The 26,864-nt window shown below is 32.5% G+C and overlaps 2 protein-coding genes across 3 annotated transcripts in view; one reads left to right on the forward strand and one right to left on the reverse strand.

Moving 5' to 3' along the window:
• On the forward strand, nucleotides 1-25,126 carry LOC127738729 (solute carrier organic anion transporter family member 4A1-like). Of its 2 annotated transcripts, XM_052250068.1 has the most exons (15): nucleotides 1-193; nucleotides 7,044-7,130; nucleotides 8,190-8,264; nucleotides 9,298-9,347; nucleotides 10,375-10,691; nucleotides 11,155-11,352; nucleotides 11,694-11,799; nucleotides 13,574-13,695; nucleotides 15,916-16,001; nucleotides 16,648-16,786; nucleotides 18,415-18,613; nucleotides 18,818-18,953; nucleotides 19,673-19,854; nucleotides 21,720-21,784; nucleotides 23,291-25,126. In XM_052250068.1, exons 1-15 carry the CDS (start codon nucleotides 185-187, stop codon nucleotides 23,527-23,529), a joined length of 2,010 nt encoding a protein of 669 aa, XP_052106028.1. In that variant the 5' UTR covers nucleotides 1-184; the 3' UTR covers nucleotides 23,530-25,126. The 2 variants fall into 2 exon arrangements, 1 of the variants encoding a protein (XP_052106028.1); XR_008000153.1 differs by lacking the exons at nucleotides 21,720-21,784; nucleotides 23,291-25,126 and having other exon boundaries at nucleotides 18,415-18,512; nucleotides 19,673-19,812.
• LOC127737115 (solute carrier organic anion transporter family member 4A1-like) overlaps nucleotides 24,802-26,864 on the reverse strand; it is a 22,212-nt gene continuing 20,149 nt past the window's right edge. The window contains exon 14 of the mRNA XM_052247648.1: nucleotides 24,802-26,532. Coding sequence (XP_052103608.1) covers nucleotides 26,165-26,532 — 368 coding nt within the window. The 3' untranslated portion in view covers nucleotides 24,802-26,164. The remainder of the gene's footprint in view (nucleotides 26,533-26,864) is intronic.

Below are 26,864 nucleotides of genomic sequence, written 5' to 3' on the forward strand. Positions count from 1 at the left end.
ATCGACATCAAACTTATCACACCTCTGTATATATAATAATATGATCACTTTAAATTTCTCACAATGTGGTCAGAAGTAGTAACTCTGGACAAGTAAACATTAAGGTCTTATAAGGTCAAAAGTCTGGTAAATAAAATATATAGAATTCACCGAGGCGTGACGAGTCTGTACATACACAGTAGCAATGGAACAGGTAAGACACATTTTATTTATCCCGTTATTTCAGACATACTTAATTATAGAGATCAATTCATCATATCATTTGACAAAGAAATCACACAAAATTTCATTTTAACAAGAAGAAAAACCTAAAGTCTTTGAATATTATATTTGATATATAGATAAGTATTTCACATCGTGATTTGCGTTTCTGAATTTTTTTGCATGTACTGTACTGTGAGCACTGGGAGGTCTGCCATAAACCATCCAGTTATTGAATTTTACGGATATTTCAAGTAGACATAGGAAATGTAAAACAAATATTCATCAAAAGCAAAATAAAAAAACGGGAAAGTGAATATCTACACTTATAGATTAAAAAACAGTTTAGTTAAAGTGCATTCAAGAGATACAACAGAAGTATTTAAGTGGTAATAGTTTATTCATGTTGGATAACCATACAGCACATCTTTTCGTTTTAAATGTTCACCGTCTCATTGCAAATCCCGATTGTGTTCAATATACATAAAAATTATGATTACTTAAAATATTCGACATTCAGTTTAAGGTGCAAAGAGCGTGATTAGTAAGCGCCGGTAAATCGGATAAAGATGTAGGTTCAATTTCCCCTAATTTGTTTCATTCACAGGGTCAAAATGTAAAAGTTGCCAAATGCTAATGAAATTGGAATATTAAAGAGTCTTTATACAGTATTTGAAATATTTTCAACATATTACATATTTCCATAACTTAAATATTGTGAACGCTACATATTCCTGTTGAAGGCATCCGGCTTTAGGTGGGGTTCGTATTGCTCATTCTTTATTTTTCTATGTTTTTGTAAACTGTTTGTTTTTAGCTCACCTTTCCAAAGGAAATGTGAGCTTTTGCCATCACTTGGCGTCGTCGTCCGTCCGGTGTAAACTATTTCAAACATCTTCTCCTCTGAAACAACTGAACCAATTCCAACCAAACTTAAGCTGAATGAACCTTATCGTATCTAGAATAAAGTTTGTGTTTAATTTTCTGTTTCGTCAAAAAACATGGCCGCCATGGCTTAAAATAGAACATAGGGGTAAAATGCAGTTTTTGGCTTATATCTCAAAAACTAAAGCATTTAGAGCAAATCTGACATGGGGTAAAACTGTTCAAAACTTGGGCTGAATGAGTTTTAGAGTATCTAGTATACATTTTGTATTTTATTTCCTTGTACGTCAAGAAACATAGCCACTATGGCTAAAATGGAACATAGGGGTAAAATGCTTTTTTTTTTTGCTTTTGTGAAAATATGACAGATACAAAGAACATTTAAATGGCATTTTTAAGCCACTCATTAATATATATTGAAAAGCAAAAATAATCATTGATGAAAGATTTAAGCAAAAAATTACAGGTGAGCGATTCAGGCTCTTGAGAGCCTCTTGTTTGGTATTTTTCTTCTTTTTTTTTGCCTTGGCGTTGTCAGTTTATTTTCGACTTTCGAGTTTGAATGTTCCTTTGGTATCTTTCGTCTCTCTTTTGATACGAAATTGCAAATTTTACATGTTTTTGTGAACTTTTGCATCGGAGTACGTAGCTACACAAGATAAATAATTTAAGGATGTTCGCTACTCTTGTTTTTGACTTTTTGTTAGATATTCAGAATCCTCTAGTTTTATCCATGTTAGTGCCAATAAAAATTTTCCCCGCTAACCCTTACTTTTCTTTTCATAATTTTATTACATATTGTTGAAAAAGCCGTTTTTGAAAATCTTATATAAACCTTGTTATTTTTTCATAGTTTTTGAAAGAAAAAAATATATGAATAATCTAGAGAGAAAACAGTTCTCGCCAAATTTTCAATGGCTTATATCTCGAAAACAAGCACCCTTAATTTTTTTCTGCTCTTTTAGTTCCTTTATTTATATACTATCAATTTATAACAGTCTTTTAAAAAGCTTGTTATTTTAACAGAGAAGCGAACATTCTTAAATCAAAAAACATATTATACAACTTTAAGGCTAACACAATTTGGGGTTAGTTAAGAATGTCCTTAAAAAAAAGGAGATGAGGTATGATTGCAAATGAGACAACTATCCACCTAAGTTCAAATAAAATGTATGTAAGAAATTATAGGCAACCGTACTACCTTTAACAATGAGAAAAACCCATACCGTATAGTCGGCTATAAAAGGCCCAGACATGAAAAATATGAAACAATTTAATTGAGAAAACGAACGGCCTAATTTATAACAAAACAATTAACGAAAAACAAATAAGACAGACATGAACCAACGACAACCACTGAACTACAGCCTCCTGACTTGAGACAGGCACATAAAGAATGTGTTGGGGTTAAAGATGTTTGTGAGCGCTCAACCCTCCCCCTAACCTGGGACAGTGGTGTAACAGCACAACATAAGAACAAACTATAAAAATCATTTGAAAAAGGCTTAACTCATCAGATCGATACAAAGCAGAAAAACATCAAACATAAACACAGACATAGTACATTTTTTGGATACATATTCAATTTTCATTTAGCTATCTTAATAAGGTGTTTTGTGATCTGTAAAGAAATTGGCCATAACATTGAAAGAATCTCAAAATACACAAATTGGGCTGTGATACTGTGAATTTAAGCAAAGATTAAAAGAAGTTTTGAAAACGTCCCTTGTGTGAAATAAATTAAAGGGGTTTCCGTTAGATTATGCCGGAATATGAATATTAAATCCGATGCTTTGTGTAGGGAGTAAGTCACGATTTCTGCATGTTAAATAACCCAGAAAACATTAAAATCAACGGAAAAAACATCTGACATTGTGCATCTCCTGTTTTATTTCCAATCCCAAGGTTTACTGGGGAACAGAAATATAATAACGTTCTATTACAACTTCTTACATGGTCTTGTCTGTCTTTCTTCTATTTGTGGTTTTTGATTTACCTTTGGTATCTTCATAACTTTATTTCACAGAATCTCATATTGTACCATTGTCCTTTTCGAGTTTTAGTTTTTATCCAAATAATTTTCGAGATTTCCTGTTGCGAAACATTGACAACTAACAGAGAAAGGAAATGTGGCGCAATTGCAACGGAGTCAACTATTCTCAAAAGATAAAAGGACAAGGACGCCAAAATCTATAGCTATAGGTCATAGTTCGACTAACAACAATGAACCAAGGAGACAACTATCCACAAGAAATCAAAGGACAAGGACGTCAACAACTACAGGTCACAGTATTAGTACGACCTTTGACTATGATCAAAACCGATACCGTAAAGTAAGCGATAAAGACTCAAGATAACAAAATGTGAACAAAACAGCAATAGTTAATTATAAACTAACGGACTATCTAAGCCTACATCGAACGAGAAACAATCCTGACAGACGGCACTAAACGACAATCACTGGGCTACTAATCAGTCTTAATTTTCGAGATGATACTTCTTAATGACAAATATAATGCAACAATAGAAGTATACTGAAGTACTCCGAATATAATGATCGTCCTGAATATGCATGAAATATTTGCCACTGGACGTAAAGAAACCATTAATCAATCATTCGAATATCATGGTAGATAAAAAGATCTTATGTTAAGAAACCAAGAAAAGAAATGGATGATTTTATAAATGAGGTTGTCAATTTAAATCTCGAAATACTGACGACAATTTTAAATATCTAATATATATATACTGAGTTTATGGATTGTAACACATACCAGTATTTGACGATATTTGATAGACGGGTGATCCATCGAAGAACGTGAAATATTATTTACTCTCCTTTTAGACTGCGATGCAGATATAAAGAGACAGCGTTTGATAAAGGTAATGGCGGATGAAAAAAAAATACGAACATTCCCCATTTCCCATGTTATAACAGGAGACCTTAACATCGTTCGCGACCGAGAGTTAAAATCATTCCTCAGTAAAGAAACCTAAATATCGTCCCCCGTCAATTATTAATTGGAATGAGTGTCGTAATATCATCCACGACTCACTTCGTGCTTACTCTTTGAAATGGATAAAACGGGAAAAAGCTGACTAAAAATCTTTGGACTCTTTTTTTAATTCAGTAATGAAGATAGTTGATATACGTATACAACATTTTAAAGAACATTTTACTCTTAACAACAACCATAAAAATCCTATTTCTCGTATCAAACATAAACTAAAAGAACTAGCCAAGGAATTTGTTTTTGTCCCGGCTGATAAAGCTGCTAATAATATCATTATAGTTTGACGTAAATTTTACATTGAGGTTCTGCAAAAGGAAATCACGAATTCACCAACATTCCAACTGACTTCATTTTCAGAAAACGATATCTGTAACAAACATAAACTATTAGCTACTTCTTTACAAGCAGAGCCAAATACAATGAAAGTCCCAACTATGTACTGGCTTCCGAAGCTACACAAATCACCTTACAAATATAGATTTATTTCGTCTTCAAGTCATTGTTCCACTACTAAATTGTCTATTCTACTTACTAGTACACTTGGTACAATCAAAAACCTGATAATAAATTGTTCAAATAAGGCCTTTGAAAATAGTGGAATTAACTACATATTTTGGAGTGTCAAAAACTCGTTGGAAGTACTTGATAAATTGCATGCATATATTGGTGATTTTGAATCTGTTCAAACTTTTGATTTTTCTACCCTATATACCACTTTGCCTCAAATTCACACACCTAATTAAATGGGCATTTAAAAAGTCGGAATGCGAATACATATGTTCAAACTCTTTTAGGCCATTTTTAGTAGCAACAAACAAAAGAGCTATGTCAATTGGACATGCTTTGATACTATATCTGCCCTTGAATTTTTACTTGATAACATTTTTATTCGCTTTGGAGATTCCGTATATCGTCAAATTATCGGAATTCTAATGGGGACTAACTGTGCATCACTTATTGCGGACCTGTTTTTGCATTGTTATGAGTTACAATTTATGACTAAAATCAGCAAAGACCCATCGAAACAACATCTGATACAAAAATTTAACAATACTTTTAGATATTTGGATGATATATTGGCTCTCAATAATGACGACTTCAGTATGTATACTAAAGAAATTTATCCTGTTGAACTTACTTTAAATACAGCTAATACTAACAATGACCACTGTCCTTTCCTCGATCTTGATATCTATATCATTAACGGGAAGCTTAATACAAAAATTTATGATAAAAGAGATGATTTTTCATTTCCTATCGTTAATTATCCATTTTTAGATGGTGACGTTCCCTTGTCACCATCTTATGGTGTTTATATATCTCAACTTGTGCGATTCGCTCGTGTATGTAACAACGTATTAGATTTTAGCGAGAAAAATGTATGTATTACTGAAAAATTATTACACCAGGGTTTTCGATATCATAAACTAGTCAAAACATTTACTAAATTTTATCATCGGTATAAGGACATCATTCGTAAATATAACTCAACATGCAGACATCTTATACGTTCGGGTATTTCACATCCAATCTTTTATGGTAATATTCTTTACAAAGCACAAAATTGTCAGTATTCACCTCAAAAGCTAACAAAACCTTTAAACAGACTTATTAAGAAGGGATATAGTTACGATACTGTTGTCAGGTCATTAAAGATTGCATATTTTGGCTTTAATATTGATTCACTTATAGGGTCTTTGCATCGGAATTAAACATATTTATTCTAAAACCAGTTGTTGGCATGACACGGGTTATGTTCTTCTCATATATTTTATGATGGTATAATACTAAACCCCTAACAGGAGGGATTGTGCCTGATATTCATATGATAAAGACATAATCTTTTAATCAGTTTAATTGAGGTCTGGAGCTGGCATGTCAGAAACTGCTAGTAGTTGTTATTTATGTATTATTGTCATTTTGTTTATTTTCTTTTGTTTCCTATTCTGACATCGGACTCTGACTTCTCTTAAACTGGGTTTTACTGTGCGTACTGTTGTACGTTTGTTTTTTCTACATTGGCTAGAGGTATAGGGGGAGGGTTGACATCTCAAAAAACATGTTTAACCCCGCCGCATTTTTGCGCCTGTCCCAAGTCAGGAGCCTCTGGCCTTTGTTAGTCTTGTATCATTTTTAATTTTAGTTTCTTGTGTATAATTTGGAGTTTAGTATGACGTTCATTATCACTGAACTAGTACTAGTATACATATTTGTTTAGGGGCCAGCTGAAGGACGCCTCCGGGTGCGGGAGTTTCTCGCTGCATTGAAGACCCATTGGTGGCCTTCGGCTGTTATCTGCTCTATGGTCGGGTTGTTGTCTCTTTGACACATTCCCCATTTCCATTCTCAATTTTATTAGTGTCATGTTGATCAAAGTAAAGTAGGTAATGGAACATAACTATAATAAATGACCACTGTTTCATTCAGTTTTGTCAATTGAATTTAAATGAAGAGAAGACCATCTTCCTATTGAGCTTGCCTATGGTATCAATTGCAACATACATTTTTAACCGTATTTATACAAAAATCAAGAGCCTGTTTGAAAATTCTCCTATAAATAGTTTCCAGTTGTAGCGCATCAAAGCTGAATTCCTTCAAGTGAATAGGGAACACAAATTACTAAAAAAGGTAATATTACTATTTTTTTATATTAAGAGGAGTTTTGCAGAGCATATCAGAGAGTCTGGGTGGGTGGTCCTTCCTTACTTATTTTTTTAATTTTTTATACCATTTTTCTCTAATTTTTTTTTATTTTCCCCATTATTCTATATTCTTTATATATCAGCTCCCCATTTTTCTCTATTATTTTTTTTTTTTTTGCCTGTTTCTCTCTACTTTTCTTTATGTCCATTATTCTCCGCTTTTTGTCCATTAATCTCTTCTATTCTGTCCCATCCGCACTCTCATATCACGAATCTGCAATGTGATTTTATTTGTTTTCAGTTAAATGGAATTGAAAATAAAGGTTTTGAAAATGGTGTCGGGTGTAATGATGTCACGGTGGAAGTGAAAACAGATATCACCAAGAAGGTATACAAATGTAAATGAATAAAACATGTTATGAAAAAATAAGTATAAAAAAAGGAGTGATTAATGAGAAAAATCGTTTTGGAGACAATAAATAAAAGAGGAACAGCCAAATCTAAAAAAATAAGGGGGCTCCTATAAAAAAAAAAGGATTTTATAATTAGTAGGCATAATGTTTTTTTTCTCACATGGATGTTTGTCCTTCCAATTTAATTAATTATCTACATAATACGTTTAAACCCGAGAAGAGCCCCATGTCCAATTTACATTTTGGATAGAGGCCATTATTTCAATGATGGTATAATTTGGTGTCATCCTTCAATGATTATTTTATAGAAGGATTTCAACACATTTCAATAACAACAAAGACCATGATTATCCTTACTTTTAATTCCATAACTTACACAATTGGACAATTACGAAATGCGATAGCACAAACATTTGAAAAACCGGGTGGGAAAGAATTTATTTATGTTTTATTTAAATCTCACAAGATTTTATTACTGGTTTTATTACTGCTTCCAGGGTCATATAAAGGTTAAAATGTTTTGAAAATGGTGTCATTGATACAGTAACACAGCAGTGCTACAGAGTTCCACAGTTTACAACTGAGTGAAAGCTAATATCGAAGATTCATGCAATTTGAACTTTAATTCTTTCAATATGACCTGATCCCCCACAAAGGCCATTACAATGACTGCGCGGGGTGTATAAATACGCAACTACGTTCTCTGCACGTATTGAAACCACTCTATGGCAAGCTGTAATGCAAAATCTCTGTCAACGATTGCTTGTTGCAAGGCAAATGCTGCAGTCATTGATAATTGATAAAAACTACTGTGTATGCTAGCTATGGGACGGAGTCTAACTGATTTGTTTAATCTGGTTTATGAAGAGGTGACACACTAAAACATGTCTCCTTATTTAGTATAATAGATTCAGCCACCCTTATATATATAACAGACCTCTATCATGCAATATGAAATTCTGTAATTACAGTACTAAAAAAAGTATAGTGTTGAAATGATTTTGTGTTATGAAAACGTTTATCTGATATTGTAGAATGGAATTCCCTCGCATGATAATGGAACACTTTCAACATACACCAGCAATCCGGAAAACACGAAAATTGATAAGGTATTTATGTTGGACTTTTCCATGTCAATTATCAGGTTAATACCACTTCTGGTAGACTGTAAGTCCCCGTGGGTATTCTATGTTCACCGATAGTCAGTACTTCGGTACTGACGTGATTTATAATATATATTTCTAAAACTTCCTGTAATTATGTCGAGACTAAGGTTTCAACTCCCTCAGGCAAAGTTGACCTTAGATGAATTTGAACTTATGTCCCTCTTGTTCGAATAGCTTCTAACGTTTGTACATAATACATCTCTGGCTTTCAAATGTTTTGGTATGAGCGTTCTAGATGACGGTAAATCCAGAAAAGCATGCACAAATTGCTTAAGTGTGTATTTCAAGAAATGCCCGGATGGATCAGAAGAAAAAAATATAAACAATATACATTCTAAATAATGCCTATTTTTTATTATTTGAATTTGTATGTCAAGAGAATTGATTCTGTTTAATTTCCAGTTCAGGTGTTTCACTCATTAAACGTCACAAAGTTCTCGGAGTACAAAATTTGTGCTCGAAACAAACCCAAAAGATACCAAGGTTAACATGGCCATACATTATGTGAAGCTTTAAATTGCTCTATTCTATCAAATTTGTAAATAAATTGAACGGAGATATGTGCAATCACGAATAAAAAAAACTAGCATTATCATTTTATCTTCATGTAACCTTTAAACATGTCCTGTCGCTGAATAATTAATATTTGATGACTATGTTGATCGTACCTGCAATAAAAGATACCACAGATACAATAAATATAAAAATAAGAACATTTAGTATGATTACCAATTAGACAACTATCCGCTAAAGACCAAAATGAAATAGATGAAAGCAACATTAGCTGTCAAGTATGTTTCATAAGATGACTTAGATCTAGAAATTTGCAGTTGTGCTGTCAATGTATAAAATATTACTCAGAAAATATGACATGGTTTACTGTTGTTCTTAAAAGTTGTCAAAATTCCATAATTTTTTATCATTATATTATTATTAGATTTAAAGCCATGTTAATTTAAATTTTTTTGTATTCTAGCGTGATATCAGTGAAGATCTGGATTGGGGTTATGGTCCATTTAAGCCTAGGTACGTTTTAAAATGTTATATTAGTATATAAAATATTATATTTGGCGAGACTACCGTGTAATCTATTACTATATCTTGTGATTGAGTTGTGAAAAATATTCAATATACAAATCGTTTTTCCCCCAACAAAAGCACACTCTCATATTTGTTATACCAAGAAAACGACATTTAGAAATAACTAAATTATCACAGAAGTAAAACACGTTACATTTTTGTGAATTCTGTTATATGTTACTGAAAAGCCAAATATGTCAAGACGTTTGGAACTAGGTCCAAATAGAACATAAAAACAAGATTCCTGTTAAACAACGAAAAACGTGTATGTTATGTTGACTGTACTTTCTCGGTAACATTCAAGGTAAAACAAAGAAATATTCTACAAATTACACGGTCATGTAATATTTGCTATAGAAATCAACAAAATGAGTGGCATTCAACCGTAATTTATAATATATCGTCATGTTACATTGGTCAACGAAAGAACTAAATTCTATGAAAAAAAAATACCAGACTTACAAATATTTACGCACGACGCGCGTTTCATCTAAAAAAGACTCACCAGTGACACTCGAATCAAAAGAGTTACTTGAAAGGCAAAATAAAGTACAAAGTTGAAAAGCATTAAGGGCCAAACATTCCGAAATATTTTGCCAAATACAGCTAAGGTAATTTATTCCTGCGGTTAAACATCTTCGTATATCTATGAGAATTTCGAACGATTCAAAGTTTTGTAAACAGTTAATTCATAAATATGACAATATCAATGATATTTCATGTCGACACGGAAACTTAACCTTTCGACAACGCAGAGATTGAAATATAACTTGAAAAATTTGTTGAAGAGTTCTTGTAACACAATGGTCTTTGTCATCATCTTGTCTATATCGTCATTACGAATGAGAAGACGACTACAAGCTAGAAATGTTTGTTTTAACTTGACGACCATGGATTTAATGTACAAAAATTGAACAAAATGGCTTATGATTGCTAATTATTGCAGCAATTTACATGAAATGTTTTATTTCAGGTGTTTCCAAGTATTCAACAAAATGCATTTTTATATTCTCTTCGTCTCCATTATGTGCTTCATAGAAGGATTTGCAGTAAATGGAATAGCTAATTCAGCAATACCATCATTAGAGAGACAATTTAAACTTCCGTCAACGAAGTCTGCGCTCATTCCAAGCTCTATGGATATAGGGTCATTGATAGTAGTGTTGTTTGTAACTTTCATCGGCGGACGATATAATAAGGCGGCAATAGTAGCAGGTGGAACTGTTGTCATGGCACTGGGCTCTTTCGTGTTTTTGATTCCACATTTTATAGATCAATACACTTACGTTGGTAAATACTTTAGCTATTTTTTTATGCACAATTAAATCTTTGTAATGATCAAAAGATGAAGAATAACACATAACAATATCCAACATTTCCTTTCATTCAAATTCGGGTTTAAATTCATGCACAGCCATGATAGATGTGGTAAGTAAGTGTACCGGTATGCATTTTTTTGTCTAATATTAAAATACATTTGACGATGGTGTTTCTTTTTGGTTGTGTGGAATTTTTGAATACAATCTGTGGTGATATTATTAAATTGTACTTGCAAAAGAAAAGATAACTTGCGGCAAACAAATCGTCACTTGACATAAGTACTAGTACTTTAGTCTCTCATTTTATGTTTTGTCGTTTGCATCTTCATGCAAACCAATTATATTTAATTGGATGACACAACTATACCTGTTATTAGTTGTTTTCCTTATATTTCCCGATGGCAATAGTATATACTAGTATTGTTATCTTGTAGAATATGCCACAGAGTACACATACAACTGTTCTGCCGGAAGTTCCTGGTCATCAGAATGTGACCCGGTTGGCGAGTCATATTTAGCTATATTTATGATAGCTAATATGCTTCACGGGGTTGGATTTACTACAATGTTTACATTAGGATCAGCATACATAGACGACAATGAAGATAATGCTAAAGCTGCTCTTCATATTGGTATGTGTAGTTTTGTTTCCATATTTAAGAAAAATGGTTTCGCTTTTAGTCATTTCATTTTGTGGATAATCAGTCATCTCAATATATACCACTCAGCCAAATGAAATCTAACGAACGATTGAATAAAAAACACTATTTGCACGGTTAAGGCTTTCCATTCCTTTTAATGTTAAATATACCAATTTTGGTAGTTGAATGTTGCCAGATCGACGGTTTTATGTTATATGTGTCAAAAATGGGAAAACAATGAGTTTAGATTTAAAAGCTGGATACGGTTATCATTGAAAAAATATATTAAGGAAGTATCTTAATAGTTATTATGATCTTTTGAATTCTTTCAGGCTTAACCTTTTCTGCATCCGCAGTGGGGACTGCAGTAGGATTTTTATCTGGTGGAGAAATATCACAAAATTACTATGTAGAATTCGACAGAGTGGATACAGACAGGTATTTGTTTTAACTAGTCTTCAAAAAATTTCCATAATTCCCGATATTTTTTTATGTTGATGTCAATATCGTTAATGTATAAATTTTAACTTTGTAATTTGAATGTGTACCTATTGTATTTTCTTACAATAGGTAAGCAGTTATTTAGAGTCCACCACTGTTATTTTTGCAGCTTCCTCGGACAAAGTTGACTAAAGACAATTTTGTATTTTCGATTAAGATCCTTTTCGTTTTATGGATTTAAGTTGTTTTGTTTTTTGTTTTATTTTTTGTTTCTTCTTGGATTCACAAAACTTTTGGTCACAATCATACCTGATGATCAGAAATATGTTATCCCCCCCCCCCTTTCCCCCTTTTGGTACCTTCCGCCTCATTTTGATAAATTTTTTTGCTCAGGTCACGATTGTCGTTCTGGTAGACCTTTTAGATTGGTTGATTGATGACTGCAAAACTTCCAGCGGCAAATATTACATGTATATTCAGGACAATGGCATGTAAATGAATATAACCTGCAGCTGATTTATACAAGACCAACACGCTGATTTGTATCTCACAAGGTCCTAGTCTACCACAGGAAAACATAAAGACAATAACAGTAGTTTTTATATGCTGCCACTCTAAAGAATAGAGTGTCAGCAAAAATATTTACTACTGCTTTAGAAATATCGTATGAATAGAAGCAAGAACACATTTAATAACTTAAAAGATTTAAGAAAATTTACTTTAAAAAATAGCACAAAAAATATAAAAGAAAAAATGGGATTCATGCCCCAAGAGCTTCTGATTGCAAGGAGGACTTAAGGAAAGGACGATACTAAAACGTATTATATTTTCGCATACGTGTGCGGCACAACATAAAACTAGACCTATTCAAAAACCATGTTTAGCCATTTCCGTATTTTGCACGAAATAGATCAGAGACAATTGATTGATTGATTGTTGTTGTTGTCTTAACGTCCAGTAGCAATTATTCAATGCATGTTCAGGACGAGAAACTATTAACAATTAATACAATATGAAGGTTCTGCAAGTTGAGACGGCAGGGAATAAGGTGGAGGAAATTGGACAGCCGCTTAAAAACAAAAGTATGTAGGATGGAGACAAAACTTTGCCTTGCAACAGGCCACCTACGGACCCTTCAAAGTGATATTACAGGGGTTCTTTGACGCGAAGAGAGTTCAGCACTTTCTTGACATTAGACATCAAAATAAAGGTCCCGATAATAACCAGACGTTGCTGCTAATTTATACAACCTGCTCAACCAAATGGACGCCCTTCTTTGGCAAGGATTTTATTGCCGATCGGAAGAAGACCAGTTATCATGCTCCTATATCTTAGTCGCCTTTGGGTAAAAAAGATCAATTGAAAATTGAGTTATTTTAATAGTCAGTACTTAAATTATAACAAAGAAAATAAATTACAATCGAAGTTTATAAAAAATAGATTCTGCTACAATACTAGTTGATTATGATTTGTATCTACTTAAAATTTTAAAAGGGGTTGCTTGGCGAGTTCTCTATTAGTTGAAAATCGAGAGTGGGTTACATCATAAATAATGGGATAGAGTTGAAAAATCGGTTATTCTTATGAAAATCTCAGATTGTAATATTCTGTTACGATTTGACGTTGACATTTTATTCAGTATGTGGGTTATCAAATATTATCCAAATGACCAGCAATACACAAATACCAAAGCATGTTTATTTAAACACACACGGTAGTATAGATCAAACAATTTAAAAAAAAATGCTTGGGTTAACCTTTGATTTTTCAGTATCGGCATAACGTTCATTGATCAACGGTGGGTAGGTGCCTGGTGGTTAGGGTTTGCAATCTCAATTGTAGCATTTGCTATCATAGCTGTACCTCTCTTTGGATTTCCTAAAAGACTTCCAGGTAATAAATTAAACTTTTTTCTTAAGGTAATTTAATTATCCAGAATTTTTATTATTATATACACCTCTATTATAAATTTCCAAAGTGCATACAAAGGTTGCATAATTTGGATCCGTACTGCGTGGAACCTAGGAAACACATTTGCAATATCATACTTGGTTATCAGGAATTTATATTACAAACTGAATCTGTTTTTCTGTGATGTTATGTTGATTTTGCATTTACGTTTGACCTATTATCTTCTATTCATGATTTAATCCGGTGCATTACAGATAAATACAGGTAAATGCAGGTACATGTAGATTATATTTTTTTATTTATTTATTTTACCATGGAAGTATTATGAATATATTCTTCCGTGATTAAACGATATACAAGTACAAGTACCCCGTTCGTTAGTCAAAGTCCCCTGCTGACCAACGAGGATGTGAAGGGGGATTTCGAGCAGGATAAGTCTGTTTTATTATGCACAAGCACTAAATTCTAGAAATATATACAGAAAAAAAATGTAAAAACAAAGCAAGCTCTTGACTTTGGTAATGTTGGATATTCCTTACCTTTCACGAGATATTGCCATTGTCAAACTCTTCAGGTCTTTCTCAATTAGAGTTTTTATGCCCCATTTATGGGCATTATGTTTTCGGTCTGTGCGTCCGTTCGTCCGTCTGTCCCGCTTCAGGTTAAAGTTTTTGGTCAAGGTAGTTTTTGATGAAGTTAAAGTCCAATCAACTTGAAACTTAGTACACATGTTCCCTATAATTTGATCTTTCTAATTTTAATGCCAAATTAGAGTTTTGACTCTCATTTCACGGTCCACTGAACATAGAAAATGATAGTGCGAGTGGGGCATCCGTGTACTATGGACATATTCTTGTTTCTTCTACATTAATCAACTCACAACGGACTTATTTCATAGGCCTAGCAGTTATATCGGCTGTGCTTTTCTCTTTACAACCGCAAAGATAATCTGTATACTAATACTAACAACCTTTTCCCCGATTTGTTTCTGACAATCGAAACTCCATGTGTGACGCAACTTTACAAAATCATTTACTAAAAACGATCACTATTCGGTAAAATTCGGAAAAAGAATACTATACACTCTAAGTTAGATATATGCCTTTAGCTGTTACGGGATTTATCATGATCACTTTATTTTTTTTCAGAATATATATCATGTATAAAATTTAAATTTACAAATATGTTCAAAATTAATAACTTAAGTCATATTTATTATGAATTATCTTTATTTTTACCTGCGGTATCTGTAAAATAAATGCGGGCAAATGTAATCAAAAGCTGCGCTAAAAGGTAATAAATTCAATCCCCAAATGCGCGCAAATGTACTGCGTCCATTTAATCAATGAACTCTATAGCAGACTGTCTCGCTTTTATGTCACATTCATATGGGAATCTTCTTCTTTATCAACTTGTTTTTATTCATTTGAGGCAGATTCAAACAGGAGCTTCTCAGGAAGAATAAAAAGTTGATGTCATTATCCTGTTACCTCACGTTCCGCCATACAGATGATGTCCTCTCACTAAATTATTCAAAGTTTTGGTGACTATGTTGTACACATCTATCCCATCGAACTTGGAATATGGGATACCTCAAATACAGAGAAGTGCGCCACATAAGTTGCCAATTAGGGTCGGTTGAGACAAAACTTTACGACAAAAGGAATAATTTCAACTTTCCAATTTAGAACTTTCAATTTCTAAGAAGCAACATTTCAGCAGCACCTGCATATGGAGTATATGTCTCCTAGTTGATACGATATTTTAGATCTTGCATTTTCTAGCATGATTTCTTCTTTAGAGAGTTGCTGCTTACAAGAAAGCTGTTGAACCAAGGTTTTCTAGGTGTCCAAGGTCACGAAATGTTAACGGACGCCATCACGATTTGGTTGACCGTTATGGAATATATGTCACAGATGACCACGGATATAATGGTCAAATGGTCGTCAGTTTCTCTTGACTTGTGAATTTTTAATGTCCCCTTGTTTTCTTTCGCCTATTTGTTATGTCTCCTTTTATTGGTTAAGATTTTTTTAGGTCATTTACCATGTATACTAAATTAAAAAAGTATGAGTGCTGATTTACCATTTTCTCAAGCAAGAAACGTTTCGTGCAAAATGTGACCGTCACTTGCTTTAATTTCGTACGAGTGAAAGAAAAAAAGACAGCAATCAATTGTATAATAAAATTAATATTTAACAGGTGTTGCTAAGCGGACAGATGAAAAAGAATGCGAAAACTCTTTCATGTTCAATGTGAAGAAATTTTTTGTTGTTCTCATTACACAGGTTAGTCAACTATTTTCCATTTTTCTGAAACATTCTACTATCAAAAATAACAAAAGATTTAAACTTTAAACTGCATCAGTAAAATGTAGTCGAATTAATGTCATGGTCATTAAAAAAATAAACATGTTTAGGGACATGTATTTGTTTGTCTCTTATAAAGATAAAGATATTAAGAATGCATACTGCTGCATTTCAAAATAACAAAACATTCGTAAATGACGCCTTTTTCAACAATTACAAGATAAAAATTATGAAATAATGGTGATAGGTCCGTGTGCTTGTTTCTTTTAGCTAAAAATATGAAAATTTAAAAAAAGGTTAGAAAACGATCTCTCTATTTCAACATCAGACACGGAATGCAATTAATTACTTAAGATTTTATAAAAAGAAATTGTTAACGGTAAAGTATAACTTCATGTTTAAAACATACATGGAAGTATCTGGGATTTTTATTTTAGTGTTTATATTAAACAAAATATTATCTAACTCCAATAAACTAATCGATTATATCAGTTAACGAAACGCTACCATGGTTGGTAAAGGTATAGATAGGAACCGAAAAGACCAGACATTGTGCGTTTTTAAACAAACTATCAAGTTTACATCGTAAAATTCAACAACAAAAATCAAAACATATCTTTTACAGATTAAGAACCCTATATTTATGATGGTTACGTTTGCTGGAACTGCTAATACACTTGCTGTATCAGGTGTCGGATCATTTGCTTACAAGTTTTTGATGGAGCAGTACAATCTGGATTACAAAACAGCTGGGTATCTCTTAGGTAATGTTTCTATTCTGGTAGACAACTTTATATCTTGAATGATTGATCGGCTTTTAACATCCAATGATAAGTATTGCTTACAAGATTCAGCACGAACACAGTTGTCATGTTGATGTAATATAACAGCCTTATGAATATAATCTGATTTGATCTAGACCGACATGCAATTGAAACCAAATTTACAACACGTAAGCTCACAAAGTATGAGAAGCCCTATGAATATAGTCTGCTTTTTACTAGACCGACATGCTGAGTCTGATTTACAGAATGCTAGCCCATTAGGTATAAGTAAATGCCATGAGCTTGGCGGAAAACAGCAAGTTTCAGTTTTATTGTCATTGGTTTAATCCCAAACGGGTCGAACACAACTTAAAATATTCGAAGTAAGCAAGAGAATACCAAGGTGGTAGACAACTTTGTTGTGTGATAATTGCATGACGTACTGATGTTTCGTCAGATTCAGTAATTTTGATTTGCAGACGACTATCACAAGGCATTCAAAAATTATGTTTTATTTCCCAATAAAATGCAACAATGTATTAAAAATCAAGCGAAAAGCTTGATTCAACTCATAATTTCACGGAGACAGCAGTAAAATGTAGTTATAAGAATTGAATAGCTCTCTTTTGTTATTCTAAAAGGTTATAAAAGCATTGATCGTGTTCACATTTTAGTCAGATGATCTTCATCCAAAATGTTTTCGGTCAACGCTTTCACAACCCAATAAAATAAAAACAAAAAAAGCATTCACGAGAGTCAGATTTTAAGATCACAAGGTTACAGTTCGCTGGCGACAAACCGCCAAGCCATTTTATTCACATTATTCGGATTCTGAACCGACCAGGCTTTACTGCAAATTTTAAATGTTACATGCTTGTTTTGAAGAAGAAGCAGCAATTTCAAAGTTATTGATTTGTCGATGGATAGAAACCTAACCCTCAGCACTCTAGGCGATCACCCAACCGCAAGACAAATAGACTAATATAGTCTTGTCCCTATCATTTATGATGTAATATGCATTGCCAATAAATAATCACATTTATATACCCCACCCACTTTAATATGGGGTCCATTACGTTTCCGGTCTGTGCGTCCGTCCGTCTTAAATAGATAATTTAAGTTAACTTTTATTTTACCTTAGTAAGCTGAGTGTATCAAATAAATTCCAAACAATATACAACTTAAAAACAAAACGCAATACTATAAACATAATTTGTATTTTAACAAACAAACCGGTTATTTTCCTATCGCGACGAAATACAAAATTGTTTGATTAATTTAATTGCTTTCTGCGTAGTGACGTCACAAGCGCCAAATATGACACGAATTGAATATATTGATAATTAATCGCACTAACTAATGGTGACTATTATCTGCATAATCTGGATAATTCATGATTAAGTCCATGTTGATAATTATTTTTAATCAATATAATTCAAGAGACACTGTTTTAGCTATAAAAATGTATTGTTGAAATTTCCTGTTTGAATTTTACAACTATCTAACTGTCGCTGTATATGATAAATTATCGATCTAAAAAAATTAGGTTAAAAAATTGTAACACAAATTTTATTTTTAAAATTTTAAACTTTATTCTGAAATTATCCTAACTTGTTTATGTGTTGTAGCCGGTATGATTTTGGTTGGTGTTGTTGGAACGTTCGGCGGTGGTGTGATTATAAGAATATTTAACCTTGAACTACGTGGAATGCTGAGACTGGCTTTTGTAAGTTGCTTGGTGTCATCTTTAATGGGCATCAGTTTCATAGCCGGATGTCCAGATGTTAAGCTAGCTGGGCTTGAAGTTCCTTATCATAACCACCCTGAGTAAGTAATAAGTAAAATTACTTTAACGAAACAGTGACAAGGAATATTTTCAAACGAATAAAGATACATGTTTTAGTACCTTTATATTACCCAATGATAGTAATATATACGACTATCAGCGGATGTGAAATTACTACATCTGATGGCCATGACTGGAATACTTTCAATGATTTTAAAAATATTGTTACTTTGTTACTTTTTCAGCGTGTCAAATGGATACTCAGACGCCTGTCAGAAACCATGCCAGTGTCAGTACGAAACATTTACTCCTGTTTGTGGTATAGATAACGTGGTGTATTATTCTCCTTGTCATGCTGGATGTACAAGTGTTGCAGGCATGGTACGTTTCATAAGAAACTAGCATGTAATGTATTTGTTTGTCCATCCTGTCTTTAATACAAATGGAAAAAAAGGCGACGCGTCGTCTTATTATTTAAAAAGAATAATTTATTTAAAGTAGTATGTAGTAAAGTCTTTAATTTACCGCAACGACACAAGGATGCTGGCAAATTTTGCATATTTGGTGACTAGCTTTAAAACTCGAAAACTAGTCCTTTTCCGCTACCGATTTGAATGCTAAATATTTTCATGTTTTATTGAAACAAGAAATCTTATTCACAATTTTGTCGCGATCGATGAATTTCTAAATTGATTAATATTATATTTAATTGATTTGTTATAGTTGTTTTCTTGTGCTCTTAAATGCTTAAGGCCGTACGGTGACCTATAGTTGTTAACTTCTGTGACATTTGGTCTCTTGTGGAGAGTTGTCTCATTGGCAATCATACCACATCTTCTTTTTTATAATTAAGGCTTTCCAAACTTAAGACCACCAGCTTAAGAATGGAAGACATTCGAAAGTAGTGTTGTTCTCACAAAAACGATGTCACACGATGTATAAATCGATACCTATGTAATACAATTTTGAAGAATTTCCAACTCAGTATGGCCTAAAATCTTAATATTTCTTCTCAAAGATGCTAATTGTTTTCAAAATTATTCTAATACTTCCTCTTATATATTTTTTTTTAAATGAAATAAAATAGTTTATACTTACAGGGTGTATGGGGTAACTGTAGTTGCATTGCTCAGAATCTGAATATAAGCCAGGCAAATGCAGGAGCCTTTTATGGGCGTTGTGATGACAACTGCGATAAACTTTATTACGTCGCACCATGCATATTTTTAGCAATCATCTTTGTACTAATATCAACTACGCCAAACTCAATGTGTATCATGAGGTAATTGTTTAATTGGATAGTAAACACATACTGTAAATTCAGAAATTATTTCGAACTTTTATTAATGTGATTTTGACATTACCATGACAAATTAGAGATTTTTTTTTTGCAATTTCAGAAAAAAGTTGCTTACTGAAATATGTATCAGATATCAGAAACCGAGGTCTTGTTATTGTGATTATTACCCAGTCCCACTATTTGCATAAATAAAAATCTCGCAATCATTTCTGAATAAACAGTATTGAATCTAGTTGTAGCGACTTCGATAAGTTATCTCCTCTCATGTATGATAATGTATAACGGAATAAGAAAATAATTGGACAAATGAATATATAGTACAAATCATCAAAGAGACCAGGCTTATAGTTTGGTTCGCCGTTTCATCTACACAAGACTCATCAGTGGCGCTCGAATCAAAACGTTTGGAATGCCAAATCAAATACGAAGTTGAGCATTAGAAACCAAAAAATCCGTAAAGTTGTGCCAAACACGGCTATTCCTTTGGGGGGCATCATTATAATTAATAATTTAAGAACACTTGATGATCATAAAGTGTATTTTCTATAGTCTCCTGTTGTGTGACCGTATCAAGATCTTTCAAGATTATGAATATTTCACGAGATTTTACTGTCAAACGACGGCATGAATTAATTCTTTTCTACAAATTTGACAAAAATTGCATATTTTGACATATATAGATATAAGAAGATGTGGTATGAGTGCCAATGAGACAACTCTCCATCCAAGTCAAAATTTATGAAAGTAAACCATTATAGGTCAAAGTACGGTCTTCAACACGGAGCCTTGGCTCACACCAAACAGTAAGCTATAAAGGGCCCTAAAAATTACTAGTGTAAAACCATTCAAACGGGAAAACCAATGTATGAATTGAAAATATTGAGCATATCGAAGTTCCACAAAAATGAATTATTCATACAGACAAACATCATAGTTAAATATTCAGCTGAAACTTACATTTGCGGCTTAGAAAACTATTGAAAGATTGAATAAAAACAATATTTGAAATTTGCGTTAATGGAATTTTTCCACGACACCACAACTATTTATATTCTGGAATCGTGGAAAGTAAACTACGAGTTTTTGTTTTGTGTTCCTCGACTTAAAAAAAGACATACAACTGATTTTTATAGTTTGTTCTTATGTTTTACTGTTACACCACTGTCCCAGGTTAGGGGAGGGTTGGCGCGCCTTCAAACTAGTTTAACCCCGCCACATTCTGTATGTGCCTGTCCCAAGTCAGGAGCCTGTAATTCAGTGGTTGTCGTTTGTTGCTGTATATCATATTTGTTTTTGTAATATAAATTCATTAAAAATTAGGCACGGTAAAGCATTTTTCTTACCTTGTTCTATATATTGAACAATAGGCTTCCGTAGCCAAAAATGCATGAAAGATACCAGTCTAATAAATTGCTACGCCAGATGTCGTTTAGTCTACAAGAATCATTAGTGGTGCTCGAATAAAAATAGTTTGAGGTCAAATAAAACAATAAGCTAAAGAGCCTCAGAAGCCTTAAATACGATCTATGCCTGGGGATAGAAAAACCTTAGTGTTTCGAAAAACTCAAAATTTTATAAACAGAAAATTTAGAGAAGAACTACCATATCAATGTCCATAACATACTGACGTTTGGGAATTCCGGAAAAAATAAAATTGATTGATTGTTTTTTTAGCGATCCCGAAACACATAATGACTATATCGTGGAGAGGCAAAAAGAAATTGATAGATCATGACACGTGTGATGCTTTTAAAGAAGAGCAACAGTCTTAGTAATAAAGAGTTGGTTCTTGATTGCTCATTTGAACATTACAATTGTTAATGAATAAACGATTTAAACCATTTCAGAGTTGTTGACGAAGACGTTAAACCGTTTGCCTTGGGTGTGGAGTGGGTTTTCATAAGGCTTCTTGGTAAGTGTGCTTTTCTACAGTTTGCGATCATTGAATTTCTCTTTCAGTTCAAAATGATTTAAAAATATTTTAATGATACTTCCTGTTCTTCTAGACACCGTTCTTTCGTTTTATAAACATACATGTTCCAATTAAAATAAATCATGACTTAACGTGCTTGAAGTAACAATAGAATTTTCAAGGTCAGTCATATTTTGAACGACCTTTAAAATCAATATAAACTTTTCTACGGGAGTTGGTTGTCATGAAATTTGATACATTTTTTTTTCAAAGTGTATACACTTTTAAATTGTTAAACGGTTATATTTTCAGAACAATTTATCAAGTAAAAATGGTTGCCTATTAAACGTGTCCTATATGCTCGGCCCGAACAAAAAAAGTCCTGAATTTTCTAATTAGAATCGAAATAGTTCACTCATTTCGTGCTCTGTGCTCATTTTTACATTGGTGGGCATTATATTTGACAACAGTTTACGCATCTCTTAGTCTATTTACAAATATTATGCCTACCAATGGTTATATGAAAATAGAGCATAACAAGAAATAATTTTCTTCTTCATTGATACTAATGAAAATGATTGACGTTTTAAAACATTTTCATGTTATAATTTTGAGGCTTCTCGGTAAAATTAAAGCTTAATCGAATTTAAATTGCTCGAAGAAAAATAATTAGAATACAAAATTCTGTTCAGTCCTCGACGTGCCAAATCGCTATTGCAAACGTAGACTATGTTAATGAAGATCACTGTAGCGCCACCGATACCATCAACATCAATATAGAAACAAAATGAATTCAAAATCAAATGAACATCACACACGATCGAGACAAAATAAGACCAAGAGATTAGAAGGTAAAGAAAATTAGTCTTATTTAGTCCATGCCACCTCTCGGCCAACTAAGCATATGCATATATATTATATATGTATATATATATATATATAACGGGTCAAGCGAATCATATTTCTGTCTTTAAACGAACATGGTGAATCTAAATCAAGGTAAACATTGGAAAAAAAAGAAACAGATTTAGGGTTGAAAATGAGACTTGAGTGCTAGACAAAATATGCTGCCTGATTGCTTACTATCGTAACCTTCCCGGTTAACATGCTCGGAAAATTAGATGATAAATAATGCATACATTTTCTTAAATTATAGATTTCAGAAAGCATGTTACCTGTTTATTTGTTAATTGTTAATTGAAATAATCAAACTATATATCTGATTTCGTTTGAATGGGGTTTGACTATGTTTTATACAAATCGGGTCGAATCACAACAAGACCCCATTGCTGGTAAAGATAATATAAACAGCTGCTTAATGTATATTCTATGGATCATTTCTGTAACAGTTTGGTTGTCTATGCAAAAATAATGTATACCTTAGAATTATTTTTTTGCAGGAACCATTCCATAAACAGCTGATTAATGTATATTCTAGGGATCATTTCTGTAACAGTTTGGTTGTCTATGCAAACATAATGTATACCTTAGAATTATTTTTTGCAGGAACCATTCCAGGTCCCCTTCTGGTTGGTTGGGTTCTGGATAACGCATGTTTGATATTTTTAGACGGAACTTGTGGTAATAAAGGGAACTGTTTGCTCTATAGCCATGATGATATGGCTTCAGGGATATTAATTTGGTGGCTGATTGTGTCATTGTTGTCGGCAATATTTTACCTATTCGCCATTTTATTTGAAGCCAGATCTGGGAAAAGTAACTCGTTCGAATTATCATCAAATTAGAGACAATTTTCTTCAGAACCTGTGATTTATGTAAATACTGCATTTGTTTTAGTTTATATCATTGAAATGTGACATTTTAAAGAAGAATACCATGTTTTGTATTAGTAATCAAACGGGACTAACTTCGAATTCTTTATTCTGTAATATTCAATTGAGTGCTCTTATGCAAGTGAACCAGGCATATTTAAAAGACTGCAAACTTGTGTAATATGATCTTTTAATAAGGAATATTGAATGGATATAAAACATCATTCCGGAGATATACTTTTATATAACCTTATATGAAAAGGACAATGGTTTTATTGATTTTTCAACTTACCTCGCTTTTATTGTTTACTCAACAAAATACTCAATACAGTAGAGATTTCACGTATTTGTACTGTGGCAAAAAGTGGAGAAGATACCAACGGAACAATTTAAAGCCAGACGTCGAAAAAGACGGACAAAGCCATGGAAAAAAGAAGAAATATCAACCAACAAATCAAAAACACTCGCAGAAAGCAACAAGAACCAATTTAAACAAAACACGTGACTGATCTAGAAGGGTATACTTATTCTTCCCAACTCTTGGCTTATTGCTTACATTACCGGTGATAAATATGTATGTTAAACTAAGAATAATTAATATATAGTTATTGGTTACAATTGTTAAAAAGTAGCATATACTTGTTATCTCTATAGTCGACAACGAACATTCGGGTTTGCGGACGAGAACTTTTTATAAACAAAATCTGGTGCTAAGGTGAATATTTCATAAATAATCATATGGAATAAATAATTTAATTCTGGATGTAACGCGTCTTCTGATTGGCTGACAGATTTTGTTTATCAGCTCATAGACATAATTTTGTCATGTGACTGTGACGTCATCAACATTTTTTCATGATTTTCTCACGCTTAAAATGGAATTTAGAATTAAATTATAAGGAATGACTGAAGAAATAACATAAAAAATGTGGTGCACACTTTAAAATATTCAGTGTGCACCACATTTTTGATGTTATTTCTTCATAGACAGAGAAAAATTATTTTATGGAATAACTAATTTTATGGAATAAAATATATTCCATAAAAAATAATCATATTTAAACAAAATTAATTTATTTATTCCATAAAATTTTGGAAGAAAAAAAAGTTGATTTTGTTTTGCTCTGGGAATATTTATCTTCCCTTTCAATATTCTAATGACGGTCCATTTGCATTTGTACAAAAAAATCTAAATCAAAGAAATATCATGTATTTTATCACAAAGAAGTATCATGAATTATAACACAAAGAAGCATCATGTATTATATCACAAAGAAGTATCATGTATTATACAATAAAGAAGTATCATGAATCATATCACAAAGAAGTATCATGTATGTATTATATCACAAAGAAGTATCATGTATGTATTAAATCACAAAGAAGTATCATGTATCATATCATTGTCATATGTATTTTGTCCTTGCCTTTTGTCATGTCAAGTGTTTATAGTGCCATATGTACATTTATTTATAACATTGTTACATTTTTTATTTGTTAATTCAATGTTTATACAATGTATCTTTATATATATGCATATATTTACAAGAATGAATAAAATTCAAAAGTTCTTTGTGTGATAGTGCTCAAACAATATACACAAAAAAAGGACGGAATTCAATTTAAACAAAATATAATAATTATGAATATGCATGTTGAATAATAATAGAATCACGTGATTAGACTTTAAAATAAAGCACGGAATTTAAAAACTACACATATCTGGTTATGTTGCATCATATGGAATATAATAACAAGTCAATAGGTAACATCATATATTATTGTACTTCTAGAATTGCTCGATCTTCTAGCAATGATTTAGAAAATGATTTAAAGCCGATTCATTTTTTATACATTGTCCAATTAATTATGATTGATTGATTAATTGGTTTTTAACGCCAATTTCAACACTATTGAGCTATTTCGTGGTGGTCAGTTTTAAATGGTGGGGGAAACCGGAGAGAACCACCGACCTGCGATAGGACCCATTATTTATGCGTTTTTACGTAAACCATAATTCAATGGCGTCTATGAAGTTTGTTTTTTGTAATAAAAAATTTATCTACAAAATTCATAATTTTTCCTTACACAGACACAAATTTCGAAAAATTGAAAGATGTAATTAATCTTTTGATTTAAAATTTAAAATAAACGCTACGTTATCTTTGAAAATTTATCTCCATCAAGATTTTAAATTCGTAAGGAACCGGGTTTCTTTTGTCTCGATTAACCTGTCATTTGAGGTCTTAAATTTTGACAATAATCCAAGGATATATACAAACAAGTAAGTTCATTTCATTTATCACAATAAAACAGGGTACACTGCACGATTTTCCAACCGATTTTTTACCTATAATGTCGGTTCGACAAAAATCGCACCATGTGAACACTTAAAATCGGATGTTGTTTAGTTAACCGAATGAAAAATTGTGTCATGTGAACAGATCGTTGTACGATTTACCTGGGTGACGGTCTCAAATCGGATGGAAAATCGTATCGTGTAAACGCACCTTTAGAATGAGTGTAATGAATAATGTTAGGTAGAAGTAACATGCAATCAAATTAATCACAGCTTTTGCTCGTAGTTAATGCATAAATTAGTTATTGCTCATATATGCGTCGATAAGACAACATCATTATTGGAGGTAGATGGTGGCGCTTCACTTGACAAATACGCCATGTTATCATATGGTTTCTTGCTAAAGTTCACGTCATAATCGCCATTAGGTACATTGTTTGTGTCAGTTGGCGGTTTTATGTCCAAGGTGGTCTGTGAAGGCGCCTTATAAAATTTACCACCAATAAAAAATCCAATGGAACTGGCTACTTTCACAGCGCACCACCAAACAAAAAGTTTCCAACTCATGTCAGTTCGATCATAAACCCAACAGGAACCTTTGGTGCCACATGTGTCCTGCCAAACATCACACGATGTATCCAGTACGGAACCAGTTAAGACAGGTCCAGGAATTGTTCCTTAAAAGACAAATTAAATCAGGAAATAAGATTTTACAATCATGTTAATTACTTGAAAACTAATATCATTTTCATCTAAAACATTTTCCAAATTAAACAGAAAACATTAAGCCTTGAATTTTGTATGCAGCTGGAAAGTTTTTTCCATTCAATCGTGGATAGATATAAGTATTTCGAGTTTCGATACTAGTAATAAACATCTTAACATGCGTACGACGTTAGACGGTAGTGATACCTGAATTAAAAAGACCAGATTATATCATTCCGTCAAATCTGCATGGATATGGAATCAACACAATATTGGAAGGACTAATGAGTTTTACGATGTGGAA

Source organism: Mytilus californianus, unplaced genomic scaffold (assembly GCF_021869535.1).
Source record: "Mytilus californianus isolate M0D057914Y unplaced genomic scaffold, xbMytCali1.0.p SCAF_4, whole genome shotgun sequence".
NCBI lineage: Eukaryota > Metazoa > Mollusca > Bivalvia > Mytilida > Mytilidae > Mytilus > Mytilus californianus.